This window comes from Ambystoma mexicanum, chromosome 2q (assembly GCF_040938575.1).
Source record: "Ambystoma mexicanum isolate Mex_15411 chromosome 2q, UKY_AmexF1_1, whole genome shotgun sequence".
In the NCBI taxonomy this organism is placed as follows: domain Eukaryota; kingdom Metazoa; phylum Chordata; class Amphibia; order Caudata; family Ambystomatidae; genus Ambystoma; species Ambystoma mexicanum.
This window is the reverse complement of record NC_090924.1, coordinates 1,325,652,356-1,325,674,558: the sequence shown is the minus strand read 5'-3', so window position 1 is coordinate 1,325,674,558 and position 22,203 is coordinate 1,325,652,356. Positions and strand designations below refer to the sequence as shown.

The following is a 22,203-nucleotide window of genomic DNA, read 5'->3' as shown; positions in this document are numbered from 1 at the left end:
TAATGTAGTCGGCCTGGAAACAAGTGTGCCAGTAAGCTTACTGGCACCCTTGTTTCCGGACCGCCACACTTGTAATGAGGCCCATTGTCTTTTGAAACAGCAGATGAAATGTTAGTTAATAAGCTTGGTCGGTATTGACCAAACCTTGCAAATTCACAAATAAAAAAAAAAAAAAAACCCTTAAAAAACAAAAATCATAGAATCTTATTACAGCAGCTCTTTTGCTAAATCAAAATTTCATATCGGAAGGGGCCTATTGCCCAGCCTAGCCAAGGATATATTACAGTTCACAAATATATGCCTTTTTAGAGCAGTAATTGAAAATAATTTCCTTGCATTAAGATAGTGAACAGAAGAAAATTGTGTGCATAGGTATTTTTATTGTCCCATAGTCTATTGGAAATTGCAGCATTGATACCATCTTTAGCCCACTTGCTCTTAATAGTTTAGTATTAAGTTGCACTCATTGGTTACCAATCGTTTTAACAGGGCTGGCTTTATCTACTCTAAGGTATTGCTCCAAACCAGTTAAACTAATTTTATCCCTCAGTTAGGATATTTCTGCTATTGTGTGTTTGAAAATCGCTCATTGATGTGAGAGTTTTGGGGATGTAACTAAGCAAAGTTACTTTAGGGCAAAGTTATTTTAGGGCTAACTGTACTATTTTTCCAAAATTCTGTCTAAAAGTAACATCTTGGTTAGACCAGTTCCGACACCCATCATTTTAAAGGAGTGGTTAATCAAACTTGTTTCAGATGTTAGGTAATTTAGCATAGCATCACCTTTGGAATATTCACAATTTGCTTGACAAATTTGGCCTCCAAAATACTTCTATAGCTGCTCTAGGGTCATGACACTTAAGGCTCCTATAAAGCTATAGAATGGCCTGTCAGTGACGTCACCTAGGAGCACCAAGGGTCTCCTATATTATGGATTTGTCCTTGTATTCGATTGCCATGGTCAGATCCATAAAAAACAGACCTACGATACCCTGCTAAGATTTAGGGTCCACCGTGCCCATATTGCTCTGGAATCCATATTTTGCTTAGGTTACCCTGGTAAGCTTGTGCAGCTTGCAACCAACTCAGTTGTCCAGCCAACGCACTTGTTGCGTAAAGTACAGACCACAGTTTCCTTACGGCTAGGGATCAAGTGACACAGAAAAGAAACATTCTGGCATTTCTTATTATTCCTTGCATCACACATGCCTTCTGCAGACTTAGATTTCGTAGTGTGATGGTGAAAGGGGGAAGAGAGTTTATTAAAAAGTGGCTATCATTGGTCCCTAGCAAAGGCTTAAAAATGCATCAATCCCCTTCTAGGATTCAGCTATATAAGGAGTGATTTCCCATCACTCTGGTGATTACTTGTTAGAGCTCTTGATTGTCCAGGCCCTTGCAAAGGGCTAAGACACGAATGGATTCCAAAATGGAGTAAACTAAAATTCCTGTGGGGACAAAGAGGTACCTGCTGGAAGAACCAACATTTTAACTACAGCTGAGAAACTAATAGATTCCTATCTTAAAAGTCCTGTCAGTGACTTTCAAAACTTTCCCTGGCTTGGGAAGACCAGAAAAGAGCAGCAGTTCAATTGAACCTTTTCTGCAACACACTGCATTCAAAAGATTAGGGCCATTACCACTGGCTCGGCATTGCAACCTTTCAAGAAGAATTTGAGACTTCGAACTCCTGATTGAGCCGCCTTCTGATTCACACACCTGGCAGCCTTTTGAGCGCTGAGCTGCTCACCACACAATGCAAGGACCAAAGCACCAAAAGGCCTGCTTCATGCTGTTGAGACTATTTAAAGGGACTAAGGTAGTGAACGTGTGATATAGGAGCCAAGCATTCTTGGGTATCCTGACCACTTGGCCTTGGGCCCTAAAGACTGGTTAATTTCCTGTTCCTACCATAGCGAAAAACATTCTAAAATAGCCACGCTTTCTGCCTCCCCCTTTCCTTTTTCCCCTCCTGCAAAGTGTATATTTATCTTTCCTGTGCTTGCCTTACAAGGGTCGGTGTTTAGTGATGTTTAGATGTACGTGTTTATTTTTCCAGCACTTTGCATGGACGTTCCTTTTATTTTGCTAATTCCCGTACAATCGTTTGGAGGCTTAAACTCCTAACCCCATCTTTGTGGCGTATTAACTACCCTTGTTGCATGCAAACATTGCCTTTGAATGGAAGATCATTGAGCGGAGTTGCGGTGCATGTTTGGACATCACTGTAGAACCTTTTCTCTCCCCTCTGGCCAGTATCTAATTTCGCACCAGATTGCCTAAACTGTACCATATTCACTACAGTACAGTAGGCAACATCGTCTGTGTTGGGTAGAATGCTCAGAAATGTGCTAATAACCTTCTATTTTGGAGACCCCCCAGCTCATTTTGCTGGACTCTAGGACTTCTTATATCTAACCTGGTGAGAGTGAGACCTTTTTCGCACTCATGTATTTTTCTGTTATTTGGACTCTGTGTTTTTTTTAACTTTGTAGTCTCACGAACTCCATAGGCATCATCTTTACATTTTGACACACAGCACCTTCAGTGCAGTGGCACAGTGAAGTCTCTTAGATTTCCCAAAGGTTTAAATACCTTCTCTTGGTGAAACTACTGTTTCCAAGAGCAGTGAAGTGAAAATTACTTTACTTACATTTTGTAACTTACTAGACCCAGCACACACTATTTTACAATAGGGTGCTGGAGGTGTTAGTTAGTATCCCCTTTGTCTAGGTTCTCATGTAACATTTTTATGTTACCCTTTATACAATTAATGGCTGGTGGCAGTGGTTTACTTTTTCCTACCATTGTGTGTTCCTACTGCGGGCTGCAATTGCAGCTGCAGTAAAGCACCCATGGGTGTCCGTTTTGTCAAAATGGCCCGGTCTTCTTTTTTCACCATTTTTTTGTTGGAAAGGTCCTTCTTGAGATTTACTCTGCCCGCCAAATCAGGTTTGGTCCTTTGTTCGTTTTGTCTTTGGCGGGATTCACTGGTGAAGCCCACCTCTGGCTCCAGCTTGTCTGGCAGGGCAGGAAGCGAGGGAACTCCTTGTGCTTAGTCTCCTTGGTTACAGGAATCCACCCAAAGGTGATTGGCCGGACGGCTGTGCTCCGAGGACAGCCACCCTGCTGTGTGATTGACAGCTAGGCTGCAAATTAATGGGAGAAACTTGAATAAAAGGAGAGGCTTTTTGCTTGATAGGCAGAGTCGACCACTGGACAAAGGAATCCGAAGAAGAACTTGGAAGAGATGCCTGCTGCAACTTCTGGATCGTTGGTTTGCCCAGTGAAGCCCTGCTGCAGTGCTGAAGGTCCGAATTCACCTTGACTAGAGAAGTACTGCAAAGGACGTCTTCTCACCATGGGTTGGTGGGACCAATCGACTACAAGACGAGCTTATCTGGAAATCCTCTCGGAGCTGGCTGTACTTCCATTGCTGCTGCAGAAACCGATTGCCAAGGAGAGGAACACCAGAATCGAGTGAGTGTCTTTAAGTCTGACCCGAGCTCCAGGAGGATCCTCCAGACTCCCATGAAGCAGGACTGACCAAGCCTGAGTCACCTCAACAGAGTGCTGGACCCCAAATGGGAGGAAAGTCCATTAAGGTACCCGAGAACCGCAGTGGTGCTATTTGCGAGGGTCGCAAGAAGCTGAATCTGCGAAGTGCCGCTGATCTGAAGTTTGCCCATTGCTGCCGCCGACCTTCATTCATACTGCAGGAGTCCCCAGAAGTCCTCCCTCTTGTCCCCACGACTGAAGCCCAGGAACAATAGGATCTGCAGACCGACAAAGGAACAAAAGCCAGCTGGAACCAATTTCTTCTAACCAAAGGTACTGTAAAACTGAGGGGACTTGCCTCTTGTCGTGTAGGCTTGCTAGTTCTCAGTTGACACTTGTCTTGGTTGTGTTTGCAGAATTGCTTGTAGCTTTGCCACTCACAAGCCTCCCAGCTTGTGGCCCAACAGTGATTTCATTTTATACAAAAATCTCTAAAACATTGTGCAAGACTTTTTACCTACCTGCAAGCAGTGCTTCAGCTCACCTTGACTTTTGCTCAACTAACATTGGCTGTCCTGGCTCCCTGAAAGACCTCTTACCTCTGACTTTGTGCTTTGCCCTTCCCCCAGGAAAGGGTTAATTTACTTTGCATTGGAGGGTTCAAAAAGTACTTAGCTGCTTAAGAATATTTGTTAACCATTGTTTTATTCCCTCAACTTCTTCTTTTGACACTAACTTAAGTCTTGCTCTAAATGTAGCAGTAGTATATTAATGTCCACAGTGTTCTAGTTATTTGTCACTTCAGGGTGTAGGAAGAATCCGTGTGCCATCCCAAATGGGTATTTACTGATTTAAAGAAACTGAGAGTGTATTTTGAAGTATATTTCTGTGTTACCTATATATTGCTCCCTTCTAAAGGCTTATTCTACTGACTGTTAAATAAATTGTCTAATCAAGAAACCTTCAGTGTAAATGTTAATTTGGATACTTGTCACTGTGAATCTCTGTGTAACAACCTTACTGCTCACATTGACCCCTCTTGCGATGAGCCTGGCTGCTCAGCCACTCTACCAACTTGTGTAGGACATGCTTATACCAAAGGTTAGGTTAACTATTGCCAAGAGGTCAAGGCTGGTGCAGTCTCCTACAGGGTACTGCATACAATCTTGCCTAACACTCAGCATGTATGTATGAATGATGGATTGACCTCTTCTGGGTAACAATGGGATCTACCTGTTCTCAGGAAACATTGCACGAGTAAAATGTTCATTGTGATGGCATCCCTGTCCTTAAATACTGGGCGTCTACTTAGATGCTACTCTTTCCATGACAAAACACATTAACTCCCTATCCTCTGCTACTGCATATACATCCAAACTCATCCGACAATTCCTCACACCTCAGAACTGCCTCACCGCAGCTCGAGCCCTCATTATCAAAACTAGACTAGTGTAACATCCTTCTACTAGGAACTGCAACGACCAACCATGTCAAATTGCAATTGCTACAGAATAAAGCCCTACGTGCAGCTTTTGGATTAAAAAGGAATGAACATACCTCTCACATCAGAAGAGAAGTTCACTGGCTCCCTATCCAAGCTAGAATTCTATTTAAGATGCTGATCACAGCACACAAATGCATTACTAATGCTGCCCCCTCCTACCTGAACAACTGTGTAACACAAAAGAGATCAACTAGGTCTTTAAGGACCGGGTCCAGCACGCACCTTAATGTCCCGAGGTTCAAGAGTAAAAGGGCGGGGGGCTCCAGTTTTCCAGTAGCCGCACCAAAGCTTTGGAACACCCTTCCAATTTATATTAGAAATGAACTTTCACACCAGCGTTTTAAGAGGCTGATCAAAACCTGGCTATTTGATCAATTGTTTTACTGATATTGTTTTATTTTGATTACAAGTAGTGTACCTTATTCATTTAGGAATTGCATGGTTTTACTTTTACTTTGCATTTTGACCCGAGTGAAACTTGCGTTTTCTGCCACAGGTGAAAGTAAATGCAGATACGTTGAAAGCCTTTAACGAACAGCTGCAGACTAAAGAAGTGGAACTCCTACAGTTGAAAACCGAATTGGAAACTCAGCAAGGTGGGCTCCTTTTAATTCACGTAATGCACAGGGTTGTCTTACCAGTGTTTATCTGCTCGTCTATTTTCTTATGGCCTGTACGGTAGACTGCAATCCAAGCATTGCGCAGAAACGGTTTAAAGGAAAGCATTCAAGTTGGCAAAAAACGAAACCTCATACAATAAGATCCTTTCTAAGAAGGGACGAAACGCTGTCTTCGTGAGTAAAATGTAAAACTTTTTGTTTGGAATGTGGTGATTGTCCATTAAACAGTGCGGGCTGTCTGAGGCATCAACGCTTCCAGGACTGAGCTCTCCTGGTTTAGGGTTGCTTTGCTGCAGGATATCCTGAATAGATTACTGCGTCACAGAGCCATTTCAGCAAGGCATGTAAAAGTCTCTTCTTTTCCTGGGGTACTACTTTTCAGAAATGAGGTATTCACAGTGGTGATTGTGGAAGGGAATTTTTTTAATACATTTAAATATAATGCTGAAGGTGGAAAGTGCTTTTTTCACAAAGCGCAAGTAAGGTGTTGTCACCATGCACTTCTTTTAGCCTTTAATGCTTACTCTCGTAGTGTATTGTGCGTGTGCACTGCATGTTTGTCAAATGGTGCCATGTCGAATAGATGGCTCATTCAGCCGTGGTTTTTGCTTTGCCTTTTGGGTCTTGTGCTTTTTTATGATTGTCTCAGGAAGCAAACATAGAAGCAGATTCTCACCACCCGATGTGGGACCGCTTGAGAGCTCTTCACACATACTTCATATTTAGGGATAACATATTCTGCGTATTTACTTTGGCGTCTGAGAAACATTTAGCTTCAGGCACACCTTATACATTAAATGTCATATTTAACTCTGTAGAGTGGTGCTGCCTGTGTCCTATCTTGAGAACAACATGTGACATTTGTAACATTGATGCTGACTGGTCGACATTTTTTTGTGGTAGATTTAGGCTATCAATGGGTTTCCATTTCTGGCAACCTGGAAAGCAAGTTTACTTTGCATTTGAGGAGGCAATGATGGTAGGTAAGAATATGCTTATTTGAAGTCTGTTTTATTTGCCACCAGTAAACACTTCTTGGAGGTGTTGAGGAACAACCCTTTTTTTATTTTCTGTGCAATCTCCCACACTGGCCCGCCCCCGCTGTTCCTGTTTTGCTAGGTCCTCTTACCTACCTCTGTTCTTGCCCATTTGACGTGGGTACGGTTCTGTGGCAGTCAGGAGATGTCTGGGGGAGGTGAGGGTGGGGGGCCACCCTCATGGCCCCTCCTCCTTGTTCCAATGCATCCTCATACCAACGTGTCTGAGCCTGGTTTCCTGATCTCAAAAAAATACATATGCAATTACATTGGTGATAGAGTCCATTGCATGTGGTGCCATACAGGCTCTGCTTGTTGCAGCTCACTGGTTGTTAGGCAACTAAGTGCAGCTGCTGCCAGGCCACACATATATCGTTACTTGTGCCGCTCGACCACCTGTGCCTAGCTTCCAGAATCATGCTGCCCCAGGCAGTAGAGAAGACTGTCTACAACATGAAGGGGTACGTTTTTAAAGAAGAAAAGTGTTTGCATGAATGTGTGCTTGCGCTTTTCTATTTGTGCTGAAGAGTTTGAGTTTGTGCGTGTGCTTTACATTGGGAATGTTGGCATATATTATGCGCATAAGCATTATGAAAATGCTGCAAAAAGCTGGTGTGTACTGTTTTTGACTTTTCATCTACTAGATTATTTTATGTTACCCTACTGAACTGATTGTACATTTTATGGCTTTTATCCCGTTTTTCTCAGAAATTGTAATGCTAAATGCACCATTTCAATACATTAGTTAAAAAAAAAAGGAGGGAAGTAACCGAACCTCATCACATTTGTTAAGGTTCCCTTGCTACACTCTTTCCTTTGCGCAAATTAAAAAATATGAAAGACTCTTTACTTATAAACATTCGCCCGCTGACCTTGGATCATTTTGAAATGTCGGTGCCCCCTATGTGTGGATCGGACCTGACTGTGTCTGCTGTGTGCATCCTATGTCAGAGCTGCTGGCAGAATGAATCAATGAAACGCACCTACACTCATCACAAATTCAATTTGTGAACATGGGTGCTGCAAGTATGTCTGATTGCATGAACTTAGAAAATAATTTCACCATACAACGGGTAAAGCTATTTGCTTTGTCAATGACCCTTGTGAGGGGTCAGAAATGTGAGGCAGACAACTTTGTTAAGGTTTTTCAAAAGATGCCATTTTATTAACTCAAAAGGTTGGATAAACTCCTCTCAATCCCTACCCTGACGAGGATGTCCCTGTCTAAAATAAACTAAATAAACTAAAGGAAACACTCTGTCCTTAACACATATACATACAGTAACTCAACAAGGTAATGCATGGCAGTTCAAGGCAACATAGTGTAACAGTAAATTCACAATATGATAATAGTAATATTCTGTTACACATTTCCAAAAGAAATGAGAAAATCCTGTTTTGTAAGGCCAATGATCCAACTACAAAGTTCCAACAGAGTTCTTTGTGACACCAACTCGATTACAAAAAGTTCCAACACTTTAGAATTGTTCAACAAAAGGTTCTTTCTCTTCCACTTGTAATCGTAACACTGAAAGCAATCCTCTTTGCACAAACAAAGAATATATCGGTATTAACATAAATTGTCTACATCAGGATGCTTCTGCAACAACATAATAGTTCTGAGGATATAGAACACTTCTGCTGCCGTTTTATACAGTTCTTTCTTTAAGTTTGTCAGGATCATTTGTCAATACCAATTCATGTACTTCCATCTGGTTTACTCCCATGCCAGGCCTACTACTTCAAAGTTTGTTGTACGAGTATACCCTCCTGCCTGAACAGTATACATTGTTCTCACAATCTCTGCTCTTGTTTACTTCCTTGCCGTATCAGAAATGTACAAGCAACAAGTGCCTCTGTGGTTAAGATCAGCTTTCAACAACTTCACAATGCTTCTTACTTTACAACATCAGGTTTTAAGCAATTCTGCAGGGACTAGCGATAGTCGCATCAGTGCTCTTTAGTCACTTTTGTGTTTTCCAAAACCTCTTTTTCTGAATAACCTTTACCAGAAGGGCAGTCTACTTGCCATTTTTGTTTCCCCCACTTCTTCATTAACCAAACACTGAAAATGATATCGTTTTATTCTGCTTCTTCCCCGACTTTGACAATCTGGGGTTTATACCAGCTTTCATTATATACTTCTTCAACCCAGGGCGATAAGCATTACAAACTTTGGGACTTTCATTTGTCCTCTACTTACATTGACAATGTTTGCTGGTTTTAAATTGCCTTGCTTTTATTTTATGTTGGCTTGGGTAATGGTTGTTTGTATTAAGTTCTAGAAGTATTTCCCCATCTTGTTGCTGGGTGTTAAATAAACTTGCACGCTTAAAGTCAGTCATTTGGTTTTATATAATAATGGTTCTTGAAAATGTCAGTACCGTTTACAAAAGAATGGGTAATGTGGTAGAGAGCCAGAGCTTTCTCACCCAGGACATTTTAAGTGATGAGACTAATGAACTTGGACGGTCACATCTGAGGGGCACAATGTGCTTTACATACAATGAGGTAATTGGGCCATCATGAGTGTCCGGTGTAGTGGACCCCCTGGGGTGGATGCAATCCCAGCAGGCTACTACCTAGATTGTATTGCAATTTGGGGCCCAATCCTGACTAAACTCTTCAATGCCATACTGGATACAAATATAATTCCAGCTGATTGAAAAAGGGCGGTTAGGGGGTCTGGCCGAATTCCTTGGAAAATGGTTGCATAGACAAGACCCTTTCACTCTTCTCACATAATTGGCCGAATGTGAACAAATAGATGTAGAAATTTTGTCCATGTAACAGGAGGGCTGGCTGAGTAGAAGTCTTGGCACAACATGAGATGACTCCTGACAAGAGTAAGAGCCAGTAGAGAGAAAAAAGCCGGAAAGTAAGGAGGGTCATCGAAGTCCAGAAGTTGGGTCTGAGAAAATGGCGGCTGGTCGCAGCGGCTCACGTACCTGGTGGCGCATTGGCGTGGCGTGGTGGGGTGAAAGAGCTTAAAAGCTGTCCAGGGACCAGAACTAGCATCACGGTGGAAAGCCGGGCGGGGAAGCAACCTGCATTTCAGAGACGCCCTGTCTTCTAGACGTGGGCTGTGGACAGTAAAAGCAGCAAAGGAGGGCATCTGACATGGTGGTGCTGCACAGAAGCCTGCTAGAGAAGTGACGGGGATGGAGCGAGGGAATTGCAGCTAGCCATGTGAAAGGCCGGCTCGTCCGTACAGGCGGCCCCGGCCCGCGACAGGGATCTGACGTGTCCTATGTGAGGCAGTGCGTTGCAATTGGACCTCGCGGGAGGGACTGCGATCGCCCAGGTGCCTGGTGGGCAGTTAATCCACATATGACTTTGGCGACAACCTGCAGCATTGAGATCCACGCTGGCGGTGGTTCCCAGAATTACCCTAGAAGAGAGCATGAAAACGCTGGAAGTACGGCGGACGCAGGAGGGAGGAGCGGCCTGTGTGGGGTCTGCCTACGTGCCACGAGTGTGGGGGGAGATCGTGGGGATCCCACTGTAACAGAGACTACCTGGCCCACACGTCTGGGGGCTAATGAGGAGGGACTGATTACATTGGGAATTTACTTTATAACAGAACTGAATGTCCAGGTTTCAATGTTTATGGAGGAGAGGCAATGGGTTTGGCTGAATGAAATCGGAGGGAAACCTTGTAAATGCTGTGCTCTGCACGTTGGTGCGAGAGACTCGTGGTATCACAAGTATGACAGACACAAGGGCTGCAAGTTTTCAAAACCTTTATGTGAAAATTTTGGATGGGGTTGGAAAACTCCTATCTAGCCCTATATCTAAGATGGGACTAGTCTTGAACATCAACTCAAAGAAAGCGCTGTCCTATTCAGTCTTCAGTCAAATAAAAGTGGGCTTTACTAAAAAAAAACCTAGTGCCTGCCTTACTCTAAGATAATAAATGTGAAGAGGGAAATGTAAATGCACAAAAAGGAAAAAGCAGTGTTCAAATTATGTCGGTGTGGCTGAGCAAAGTCTCTTCCCCACGTTAACCTCACGGGATAAGGTGGCCCACTTAGGCTGCATGACACACTCTGGCTGTAGAAACTCAAGATGCAGTTCAGATCGTAGATTAGTACCCGGCGAGGGCGCAATCAGAATGAAAGAGCCATTCGGATTGGCCCTCGCCGAGTCGTTACCAGGCCTGGAATCCCTCCATCTGGATTCCACGGCCTTTGTCACCGGCGGGGGGCGTGGCACCCTCTCAGCCAATGAGGAGGCTCGAAGCAGGGCCATCCCCGCTCTGAGCCTCCCCAAGGCTGAGAGACTACCTTCGCCCCCCGCCGGGGACAGAGGTAAGGTTTTTTTTACCTTCCCTCCCACCTCCCTGACCTCCCCAACCCCACTTACCTTCTATGCCTTGGTCCCCGGCGGGGACCTAGGCAGACTCCAGCCGTGTGAAGACTCGGAGCGGGGCCATCCCTGCTCTGAGCCTCCACACGGCTGGAGACTTCCATCGTCCCCCGCTGGGGACCCAGGCACGTTTTTGTGGGTTTTCTTTTTTTTTTTCCCCCTCCCTTCTGCCCTCCCAACCCCACTTACCTTCTTTTTTTTTCAGGAGTGGGTGCGCTGGAAACGCTTCCGTTTCCAGCGCGTCAGCTCCCGCTCCCGATGGCCATTCCGTTTTCCCTTTCCCCGGTGGCCATTTACTTTGACGTCTTTTATTTTTTTATTTTTTTTTAAACAGAAAAAAATAAAGCTTTTAGTGCCCCGGTCACGCTGTTTTTGTGGGCCGGGGCGGGGGCATTACCGACTCTGGTAATGCCCTCGCGGCGGGGGCATTACCGACTCTGGTAATGCCCCGGGGCCTTAGGTAAGGCCCTCGCTTCGCTCAGGGCCTTACCTATGGGCCCCGGGGCATTACCTGAGTCGGTAATGCCCCCGCTGCTCGGGTCATATTGCTTAATTAGGGCACACTTGGCCTTCCACAACAAAGTTACTTGGTTTCAGTTCAATTCACCTTTCAACACGGGTCTCCCTCCGCCATGCTCGGACCTCTGAAATTACAGTTCAGCAAGGGGTCCTTTCCCCAAGCCTTTTCACATTCAAGCTCTCCCTCAGAAGGGCTCAGACCTTTCCCTAGTGTCGAAGACCTTCGATTGTGGAAGGAGTTTTCACAGACCTCTGCAGGACCACTTTGACTTTCAACTTTGTTACACTTTGCTCTACTTCCCCAATGACTCTTGGGTCTCGTAGTTTCATACAAAAAAGTTCTAAGAAATCCTTGTTCATATAGGTTTCCCTCTGCCAGGCTCGAACCTAGTAATCAAACATATTTCAAAACAACAGTTTTAAAGTTCAGCATTACTTTTTTTTCTCACACTGCAAGTCCAAGAATGCCATTCCTCTAGGGCACTTCTCTTTTCTGGCTGTTTAAAACTTGCTGTTTCCCAAACTTCCCAGAATGCAGTTCCTCTTCCATTAAACATATGCCTCCTTCTCCCGTTCCAGCCACACACACGCTTATCGGGTTCCTCTCTTCCTCTGGTCATGAGACTTACCCGGATAGTGCAGCGCTGGTGGGCAACTCCATGGCATTTCTGGATTGAGATCAGGGTCTTACCACCTGTCCCTCAAGTACCTAGACTTCCCTTCACATGCCCTCGGGAAACAGGTGTTGCAGTGGACACCGCTTACAGGCTGCAGTCTGCCTTGTTTGACCCTTGGGAGACACGGTTTCTCAGCTGCGCTGCAGCCCCACACAGGCACTGGGTCAGCGCCTCACCCCTCTGTTCTCCTCTGGACACTCTCCACAGCTTCCTCTGCTCCTTCCTGCTTCTGGGCTCTCGAGGTCCTCACTGCAGTTCCCTCTCACTCAAAATGCTGTTTCTGACTGCTGCCTTTATACTCCCAGCCAGACTTAAGTGAAGTCATGTGTCTGGTTGTGCTTGATTGCCCGACCCTGCCTTACTTTATTAGTAGGAAAAAATGTATACTGCCCATAGGAACTCATGGTACATTTGTTCCAGTGGGTAATCTTTCCTCCTCCATGTTATTTCTTCAAGCAAGTGAGAAATAGGGATTGTGGGAGATGTAGTGTCTTATAGGGATTATAGGTAAGTCTGGTATATTACTGTCAGGATAGTGTTCTGCAAAGGCTGAGGGAGAGTAGGGTGATGGATATCGGGAAAGAGGAAGAGAATACCATGTCTCACCCTTGGGCATCCTCTTTATACTCCCCAAGGATCCCAAACTCAGGTGATCCTCCTGCATTTGTCCACCTCCAGGGTCTGGATCCAAAGGCGATGGCTGTGATTTGGCCACCTAAGCCGAGGATCCAAGGGAAGAAAATGTGAGGATTTCCTCAGGTGTCTCACAGTGGGTAGATTATGTTCCTGGATGACCAATTGAGAATTGCTTGGTGGCCCTGTAGGGTGTCGAGGTGGTGATGTGTACGCAAGCGTGGATTTTCTTTTAATCATGTCAATAAAAATTTGGTGATGTTAATTGCTGTAGCAATGTGTTTTTTTGGGAGGCCCTTGTTTTTTTTAGAGCATCAAGCGCATCTGATTTTTGGGGTCTGGGTTAAAGTTTAGCTTTTTTCAGGGCTTCATGGTGGAGCAGGTACATTGTGCCTTGATCAGAAGACCCCCTCCAGCGGCTCCCCCTCGTTTCATTATTGCAAGGATCTTGAACTTCAAGGACAAGGAATTCATCTTCCGACATGCTCGGTGGCAAGATATATGGGGGTCTTCGGTCGCTGGCGGTTTTTCCACATTACACAAGAGAGGTCAAGCCCCATCGCAGGGCAGGAGGAAGTCAAACTTGCTCTACGATGTGCACAGATCTGTTACATGCTCCCTTTTCCTGTGAAGCATAGGATGCTGTACAAGGGCAAGTTATTTTTGTCCTTTTTTGATTCGCTGGATAACACCATGGCTTGGATGCAATAGCAGGAATTGGACAACCGAACGAAGGACTGCTCGTAGGTGGAGAGGTGTTGCAGAGGAAAACTCTGGAAGTGAGGGAGGAGGAACAGACTTTTTGACGAGGAGAGGGTTCCAGAGGCAGGACACATCAAGGGAAAGAGCACTGCAGATGGGTCTGGGGTGAGCAGCAGAGCCAAATGGTCATGGGCCCATGGAAGAGATGCCTAGATGCGAATGACATCAGTGTGGAAGGCGATGTGCTCTGGGACGATCGCTCACACTGACTCATTGTTTTAATATACAATGTCACTAGCTGAGCCAACATCTGTTGAGCAGAGTTAATTGGGGCTTCAACATGTATATATTTCTGGGACTCCTTATGGCCCTTTGGGAGTTCTAGGCTTGTAGTGAAGCCACATAACACGTCTCCTGCATGCCTCTTGGTTGGATGTTATCTGGGTTCTCTGGAATCTCTATGGTCTTAAGTGAAAAAAAAAATATTTCAGGCCGAGCCAGAAAAAGATAGATTTAGAAAGACTGAATAACATCGATAATTTGGTGTTTCTAAGTCGATCCTAAAACCCCTCCCACCCACCTCAAGCTCCAGCTCTACTCATCCAGAACTCCCCACCCATCCACCCAACCTTACCTTGCTTCGTCGACGCTGTCCTCCTATCGGTGCGCAGCCATTTTGGGAATGACAGCTGCTCCCTGAGATGCACACGACTGCACGCAGGGGCTGACAGGCGTGGCCGGGCGAGGGACGTCGTGGAAGTAAGGTAAGTGTTTAGGTGTGTGCATGTGTGTGTACATGCATGTGAGGGAGAGGTATTGATATTGATATTTTATTTCGAAGGGATTGTGTCCTCCGACGTATTCCTTATCTTTGATAGATCATCTCCCAGCTTGCTGGCCTTGGAAAACTTTTTTTCAGTAGAGGGCTCTGCGTGTCGACGTCCCTCGAGCCGATGTCCCTCGACAGCCTCCGTATTGGCGCCGACGTCATCACGCGTACAAATAGACTCGTGCAGCGTCCGTTGCTCAGTTCCGTTTTTCCGTACTTCGTGGGGCCTCGGAATATCGTTGCTCAGTTCTTCAGTCAAATATACTTCATTATTCCTTGTGAATACCGACTCGTACTCGATGGCTTCCTCATCCGAACCGATGACTCCACTGTCCGGCTTCAAAAAATGTCGAGACTGTGGAAATAAAATGTCGTTGACAGATCCTCACAGGATCTGTTTGTGGTGCCTGGGAGTCGAGCACCATTGTTCGGAGTGCGAGGACTGCATGTCCATGACAGCGAAAGCCTTGAAGGAGCGTAAGGGGAAGCTCGAGAGAGGTAAGGCAGTTCAAACTTCTTCGAAAGTTTCCTCGGCGGAGTCGAGACATTCGTCTCCTCGCCGTCAAAAAAGACATTCTCGTTCTAGCTCTCGAAGCAGTTCCCATCACTCTTTGAGATCTAAGCATTCAAAAAAGAGACGTCGAAGATCCCCTTCCCCGTCTTCTTCTTCCGTTTCCCCGAAAAGGGTCTCCTGCCCCACAAAACATATCTCTCAGGCTGAGTGGGAGGAATTCAGGAAAAAGATGCCTAGCGTCTTCGAGAAAGCGGCCTCGACCCCCTCGAAGACTGCTGAGGGTGATACCCTGGGTAAAAGACCCGAAAAATCAAAACGCCGCAAGTCGCAGCACCCGGCGAAAGAAGCCACTCGAGAGCGTCACAAACCCTCGAGTAAAGGCAAAGTCGCGTCTTCGACGCCGTCGTTGAAGATCCCTTCGACACATAGATCGGCGTCTTTGACTCCATTTTCGAAGGGTTCTTCGACGCACAGGTCAGTCGACTCGATGCCGTCTTCGACGCTGAGAAAGGACAAACGCACGGCCACCTCACAGCCAGTGGCCATACCCAGAGCCTCGATTACGAGAATTTCGTCGACATCCTTGAGTAGAATTCCGATACTCTCGAGTTCATCGAGGCCTCTTCCACCTTTCTCGATGCCTTTTTCGATGGCTTTGAAGCCTTTAACGTCCGCGTCGACGTTTTCTCAGCCAATCATGACGAATTTGGCCCCTTCTGCTCTGGAAATGGGATTTATACCATTTTCAAGACCTGATCACTCCAGAGTCTTATCATCTATTTATGAAGAAGGGGAGGATTTGGATCAGGAAAGACCTTTTGAGTTGCAGGAATCTGCAACTCCTGTACCAGAAGAATTTACCTCTGAGGAAGGTAGGTTGAAAGACCTCCAAGAATCCTTACAGGAAGCAAGTGGGTTGGACACTTCCCCAGAAGTGGAATTTGCCAGACCAGACCCAGGGGAACATGGTGAAACCCCTTATAGAACGTTGATGGCAAGGATAATAGAGTTTATGGGGTGGCCCACACCCTCGCCTGCTTTTCAGCAAGACGACCTCACAGACATCTTGGTCAAAGGTCCACAGGAGGATCCTGTGGTGCCATTTCATGCGGCATTACAAAGGAGAATATTGGTAAACTGGGAAACACCTGAGGTAAACCCAGCGGTTAACAAAAAATTATCAGCTAAATATAGGGTGTCTTCTGCTGACCCTGAATATTTATCCAAACTCCCAACTCCGGAGAGTCTGGTTGTTCAGGCACCTACTTCATCAGCGGCTGACTGCCTCCCGGAGGGAGAAGCAAGGGACGCGTTCCTAAACATCGTCAAGGATGGTAAAGACGCTATGTGCGAATCCCTTCAAACTGGCATCGATTCTGCTGACCGCATCAGCAGGGCCATGGCGGCAAGTACAACAACCCGGAGATTTGATTGGTTGCGAAAATCTGGTTTTGTTCCAGATGTGCAAAGCACACTCTTGAATATGTCCTTTGACGGCTCTTCTTTGTTTGGTAAGAAGGCGGATGACAGTTTAGAAAAGCTACAAACATCAAAGGCAGCAGCAAAATCCCTGGGAGCTGCAATCCGCCAAACGCCATATCGCCCCTCAGGAGCCTCTTGGAGAGGTAAGTCCTTTTGCTTTTATTCCACATTCGGAAAAGGCAGAGGACAGTCGGTTCAAAGAGGTCAAAAAAGATTCACCCGAGGTGGACGGGGTAAAAATACAAAAGCCGCAGCAGCAGGTACCTCTTTACCATCGGCACCTGCATCAGCCGCCTTTGAATCTCTGAGGACTCTCCTCACAAGACACCAGTAGGGGGCAGGCTAACTCAACATCTGACGGAATGGCAGGCTATTACGTCAGATGCTTGGGCATTGGAGACAGTTGCCCAAGGTTACTGCCTGCCTTTTCTACGCATTCCTCAGTCATCCACTGGGTAACAGCTCTTGGAAAGTTCCAGAACCGCTCCTCTTGCAGGAAATTGTAGACCTGCTGGAGAAAGGTGCCATAGAACCGGTACCTGTAGCGGAGAGGAACAATGTCATGATCTCTGCTTCCAAAAGGTCAGGGTTTTCCCAACTCCCTTGGAAGCAGATCCATAACCCAGGTTCCGAGTGCATACCAGTCCCAATTGGGACCTTTTAGACCCAGTCCTGGCGCCAGTGGCACCAGGCTCATAAATATGCCCAGTCCCAGCGCTGGAAGCGCCGGGCTCATAATGCTTGGGTGGACTTACCTGCAGCAGACCATGCTGCTTACTTGCCTGCCAGTTGAGCCTCTGATCCTCTTCTGTTTGGAACTACTTTTCCTGTTGGGTGGGGCAGGAGCCACTCCCTAGGTTCAGAACACTGGAACTCTTCTGGAAAGCAGGAACTCTTTTCTTACCTAGGCGTGGCTGTGGAAGGAGACACCTAAGCACTACAGGAGGCTATTTAAACCACACCCGATGGATGAATCTTGCTTTGCGTTATTCTGCATCCTCTGCAGCAGAACGCTCATCGTGTCTTCTGCATCTGATCCTGGGCCTAAGGAAAAAGGCTTACCATCCTGAATCCAGTCTTCAGCAACACCTATAAAGACAAGGAAGAACAGGTTAGCATTACGGTCTTCAGTGACAGCTCTTCACTAACCTGGTCCATCGGCTGTCACCAACGCCTCGCGCTGCATTCCGACATCTGCAAGACAAAGGCTTACCTACTCTTCGTGCGCTCCGGAGGTCTTCACACTGCATTCCGGCATCTGAAAGACAAAAGCTTACCAACTCTTCGCACGCTCCGGAGGCCTTCGGCGCTGCATCCCGCATCTGAAAGACAAAACAAGGTGCGTTTAAAGACATTGGGGAACTTTAATACTCACGTGCCATTACTCCTTTCCACATCTAACCCAGTGGGTATTCCGGCACCCTGCAGCCGCTCCGAACTTGTACCCGCAAAATAAAAAGACAGTCAGAGCGCATCGTGAAGCAGGCAACAAGCGCTTACTTACGTGCTTCCAGGCGCTTCTATTCATCACACGGGCTCCATCTTCAACTCACTTCAGCCAGTCATCCACCATCGCCGGAACCCTGCAAAACAAGAGACATCATTACTAAAGACTTTAAAGATATTAGAAGTACTCGAAACTTACCGTTCGTGCAGTAAACGACGGACAGCAGTCCTCTGAAGTCAAGAGGCCTGCTCCCCTTATCCAGTGAAGAAACTGGTTACAGCACCCTGCCTCGAGGCAGATGGAGAGCACGGCGTTCACTTACCTAAGGTGAGAGCGTTAACCTTCAGGGTTCTACAGGAGAAGAGAAAGGGAAGAAGAGAGAGACATTTAATAACCCAGTTCATTAATCCCATATTTTCTATCTGCAGACATCTTACCCTTCGAGTCAGACATACAGTGCACAGAGGTCCAGCCCAAAGAGCCAGCCGTGTGGTACACATCACCTTTGAAGATACGGTATACGCCCAGTCAAGACCGGCGCCTCTACGGGAATCAGGTGAGCGTTACAAACAAGGGCTGGTACTCCCCCCTACTTCCTAATACCGAAGAAGGACGGAGGACTGAGACCTATCTTGGATTTACGAGAATTGAACAAGTTCCTCAGGAAGGACAAGTTCAAGATGGTAACTCTTTCTCAGATCCTTCAGGCCCTCCAGCTCCAGGACTGGCTGGTATCTCTGGACCTTCAGGATGCTTATTTCCATGTGCCAATCCATCTCAAACACAGGAAATACCTGAGGTTCGCAATTGGCGACTCTCATTATCAATTTCGAATTCTGCCATTTGGGCTGACCTCCGCCCCGAGGGTCTTCAGGAGGGAAGGGATTCACGTCTACCCCTACCTGGACGATTGGCTGATCAGAGCTGTATCTCTGGGACTTCTTTCACAAACTGGGCTTCTCCCTCAATTTAAAGAAGTCACAGATGATACCATCACAGAGACTCCAGTTCATTGGAGCGGTCCTGGAAACTTCCCTGGGAAAAGCCTTGCCACCAGAGGTGAGGGCTCAAGATATTCTGCAGATGGTCACCAAGTTTCAAAATGCCCAACGTATCCCAGCCTTGGACTTTTTGAGGTTGCTAGGCCTCATGGCATCCTGCATCGTCTTTGTGCCAAAGGCTCGCCTGAGAATGAGATCTCTTCAGTGGGCACTGAGAACTCGGTGGTCGCAATTCTCAGGGAGAATGACAGACCTCCTTCAGGTTCCGGACAAGGTGGCTCGAGTCCTTCAGTGGTGGGCCTGCCAGGAAAACATCTTGAAGGGAGAACTGTTTTGGCAACCATGGCCGGAGATAGCAGTAGTCACAGATGCCTCACTCACGGGGTGGGGAGCCCATACCAACGACTTGACCATCAGCGGTCATTGGTCTCCATCGGAGTCCAGACTACATATCAACCTGTTAGAGCTGAGAGCAATCAGACTAGCGCTGAAGGCTTTTCTGCCATTTGTACAGGGGAACAATTTCCTGATAATGAGGGACAACACAGTGGCCATGCACTACCTCAACAAAAGAGGAGGCGTAGGATCACTGCCGCTGTGCAGAGAGGCGATGCAGCTCTGGTTTTGGGCAATCCAAGAAGGAATCTCTCTGTCGGCAGTTCACTTAGCCAGAGAGAAAAACTTGACGGCGGACGCTCTGAGCAGGCAGAGTACAGTCTCCCACGAGTGGGAACTAGCTCAGGAAGTCCTTCAACAGATCTTCACCCTTTGGGGAACCCCTCAAGTGGATCTGTTCGCCACCAGGATCAACAGGAAGTGCGATCAGTTTTGTTCACAGGAATTTCCCCCGAAAGGCGCTCTAGGGGAAGCATTCGTAGTGGACTGGGAGTTTCCACTTCTGTACGCGTTTCCTCCAGTCCCTGTGATTCCTCAAATGATCAGGAGGTTGAGAAGGTTCCGGAAAGCCATGATCCTAATTGCCCCGGACTGGGCCAGGAGAACGTGGTACCCGGACCTTCTGGACATGTCCATCTGCCCTCCAATTCGTCTTCCATTCAAGGAGAATCTTCTCTCGCAGAAGGGAGGTCAGGTTCTCCATCCAGACATCAGAACCCTCAATCTTCACACTTGGTATCTGAAAGGTTGAGATACAAGGATTGGGACCTCCCTGATGACGTCATGGAGGTGTTGCTTTCGGCCAGAAGTCTTTTACCGCTGCCGTTGGAATACATTTTTCATCTGGTGTAGAGAAGAAAATATCGACCCCTTTTCATGTGGTACACCAACAGTGTTATCCTTTCTACTCTACTTGGCAAATTCAGGCCTTCAAGTTGGCACTATCAAGGGCTATCTCGCAGCGCTATCGATCTTCAAGCGCACTGCAGAGGAGCCATCGTATTTCAAATTACCCTTAGTAGTACAATTTCTAAAGGGATTAACTAATGTCTATCCTCCAAGACCGTTCCAGGTACCTTTTATAGGACTTAAATTTAGTCTTAAATTTCCTGATGGGTACTCCTTTCTAACCACTCCACTCTTGTTCGCTAAGATTTCTTACCCTTAAAACTGTCTTATTAGTGGCTTTAACATCTGCTAGAAGGGTGAGCGAATTACAAGCTCTATCTTGTAAACCCCCTCAAACAATTTTTCATAAAGACAAAGTTGTCCTACAGGTGAAGCCTAATTTCCTCCCATAGGTGGTTTCTGAATTCCACATCTCTCAGAAAATTACCTTACCTTCACTCTATCCGCCTTCCCATCCGGGGAAAGAGGGTGAAAGGCTACGTAGGCTGGACCCAAGGCAGGCTTTAAGCTTTTACATCAGCAGACTTGCTAGGATTAGGCAAGCAGACCAACTGTTCGTAGGTTACTCAGGGCACAAATTGGGACTACCGATAACAAAACAAACCATTTCCAGATGGATTATTTTGGCCATTCTGGAATGTTACAAACTAGCAGGGAAAGAGCCTTCTCAAAATCTTAGGGCTCATTCAACCAGGGGTATTGCAGCCTCCTCGGCCCTCCAAAGAGGGGTTCCGGTTCGAGACATTTTACAACCTGTATTCCTCCTCTAGTCAAGAGACTAGGTTTGGCAAAGCCGTATTACATTCTGTTAATTCCTAAAAGGAAACATGGCGTTTTACTCCCACCTCCAATTACACACCACTGCTATGGGAGTCGTATCAAAGAAAAGGAATACGTCGGAGGACACAATCCCTTCGAAGAACAAGTTACTTCTTACCTGGTAACGTTCTTTCGATGGGATGTTCCTCCAACGTATTCCTTATCGCCCCTCCCATCCATCCCCGCAGTAATACTTCCCTTGTGGTTGCAGCTTACGCTCCTTCAAGGTCAATAACCAATTCATGTAAAACAACTGTTAACGTCAAAACGGAAGTGAGCAACGGATGCTGCGCGAGTCTATTTATACGCGTGATGACGTCGGCGCCGATACGGAGGCTGTCGAGGGACATCAGCTCGAGGGACATCGATGCGCAGCGCCCTCTACTGAAAAAAGTTTTCCGAGGCCAGCAAGCTGGGAGATGATCTATCAAAGATAAGGAATATGTTGGAGGAACATCCCATCCAAAGAATGTTACCAGGTAAGAAGTAACTTGTTCTTCTATCGCACTCATACACAAGTGTTTTAGAGAGCAACAAGGCAAGGGAAGGGGAACAGAGGAGAAAAAAAAACAACAATATTACTAGGCCAGTGACATTGAGAACGTGCAAGTGCATGGTAGAGGGGGAGAGGGAGAAGTGCATGGAAGGGGGAACAAAAGGAGGAAAAAAAACATAAATAATAATAAATAAATTAATAAATAAAAAGTCAACAAACAGAGGGAGTGCAGCCAGTAAGTGGCAGTGCTGGGTTTAAGGCAGCAGGCTGGGTAGGTCTGATAAGTGCAGGAAGAACAAAACAAAGGGGTGGGGGCTGTATGTGTACAGATACAGACCCCAGTGCAAGGGGTGGCCCGGAGGCAGTGCGTGCGGGTGGCAAGTGGAGCAGGTACCTGGGCCCAGAGCAAAGAGGGTGGCCAGGTGCATGGTGCCGAAGGAGAGTAAATCAGCAGGGGAAAGGGGGGGGGCAAAGGCAGAAGCAAAGAGGAAGGTCTTGAGGGGCTTCCGGAACCAGAGATGGTTCTCCTCAAGTTTTAGAGTGGCAGGGAGGCTGTTCCAGAGGGAGGCCCCAGCCGAAGACAGAGATCTACCCCCAGCTCATTTCTTTGAGAAACGACTGACCCTGAGGGAGTTAGAGGTAGAGGAGCAGAGTGCCCGAGATGGGAGGTATTTGTGGAGGGATAGCTGAAGGTATGTTGGACCCAGGTCCCAGAAAGCCTTGTGGACAATGCAGAGGGTTTTGAATTTAAT

At 46.5% G+C, this 22,203-nt stretch overlaps 1 protein-coding gene across 5 annotated transcripts in view; it reads left to right on the top strand.

Moving 5' to 3' along the window:
* The window catches only part of AZI2 (5-azacytidine induced 2), a 676,621-nt gene that overhangs the window by 276,412 nt on the left and 378,006 nt on the right, over positions 1-22,203 (top strand). For all 5 annotated transcript variants that reach the window (XM_069648790.1, XM_069648785.1, XM_069648787.1 and 2 more), the window contains one exon: positions 5,499-5,598. In XM_069648790.1, coding sequence (XP_069504891.1) covers positions 5,499-5,598 — 100 coding nt within the window. The remainder of the gene's footprint in view (positions 1-5,498; positions 5,599-22,203) is intronic.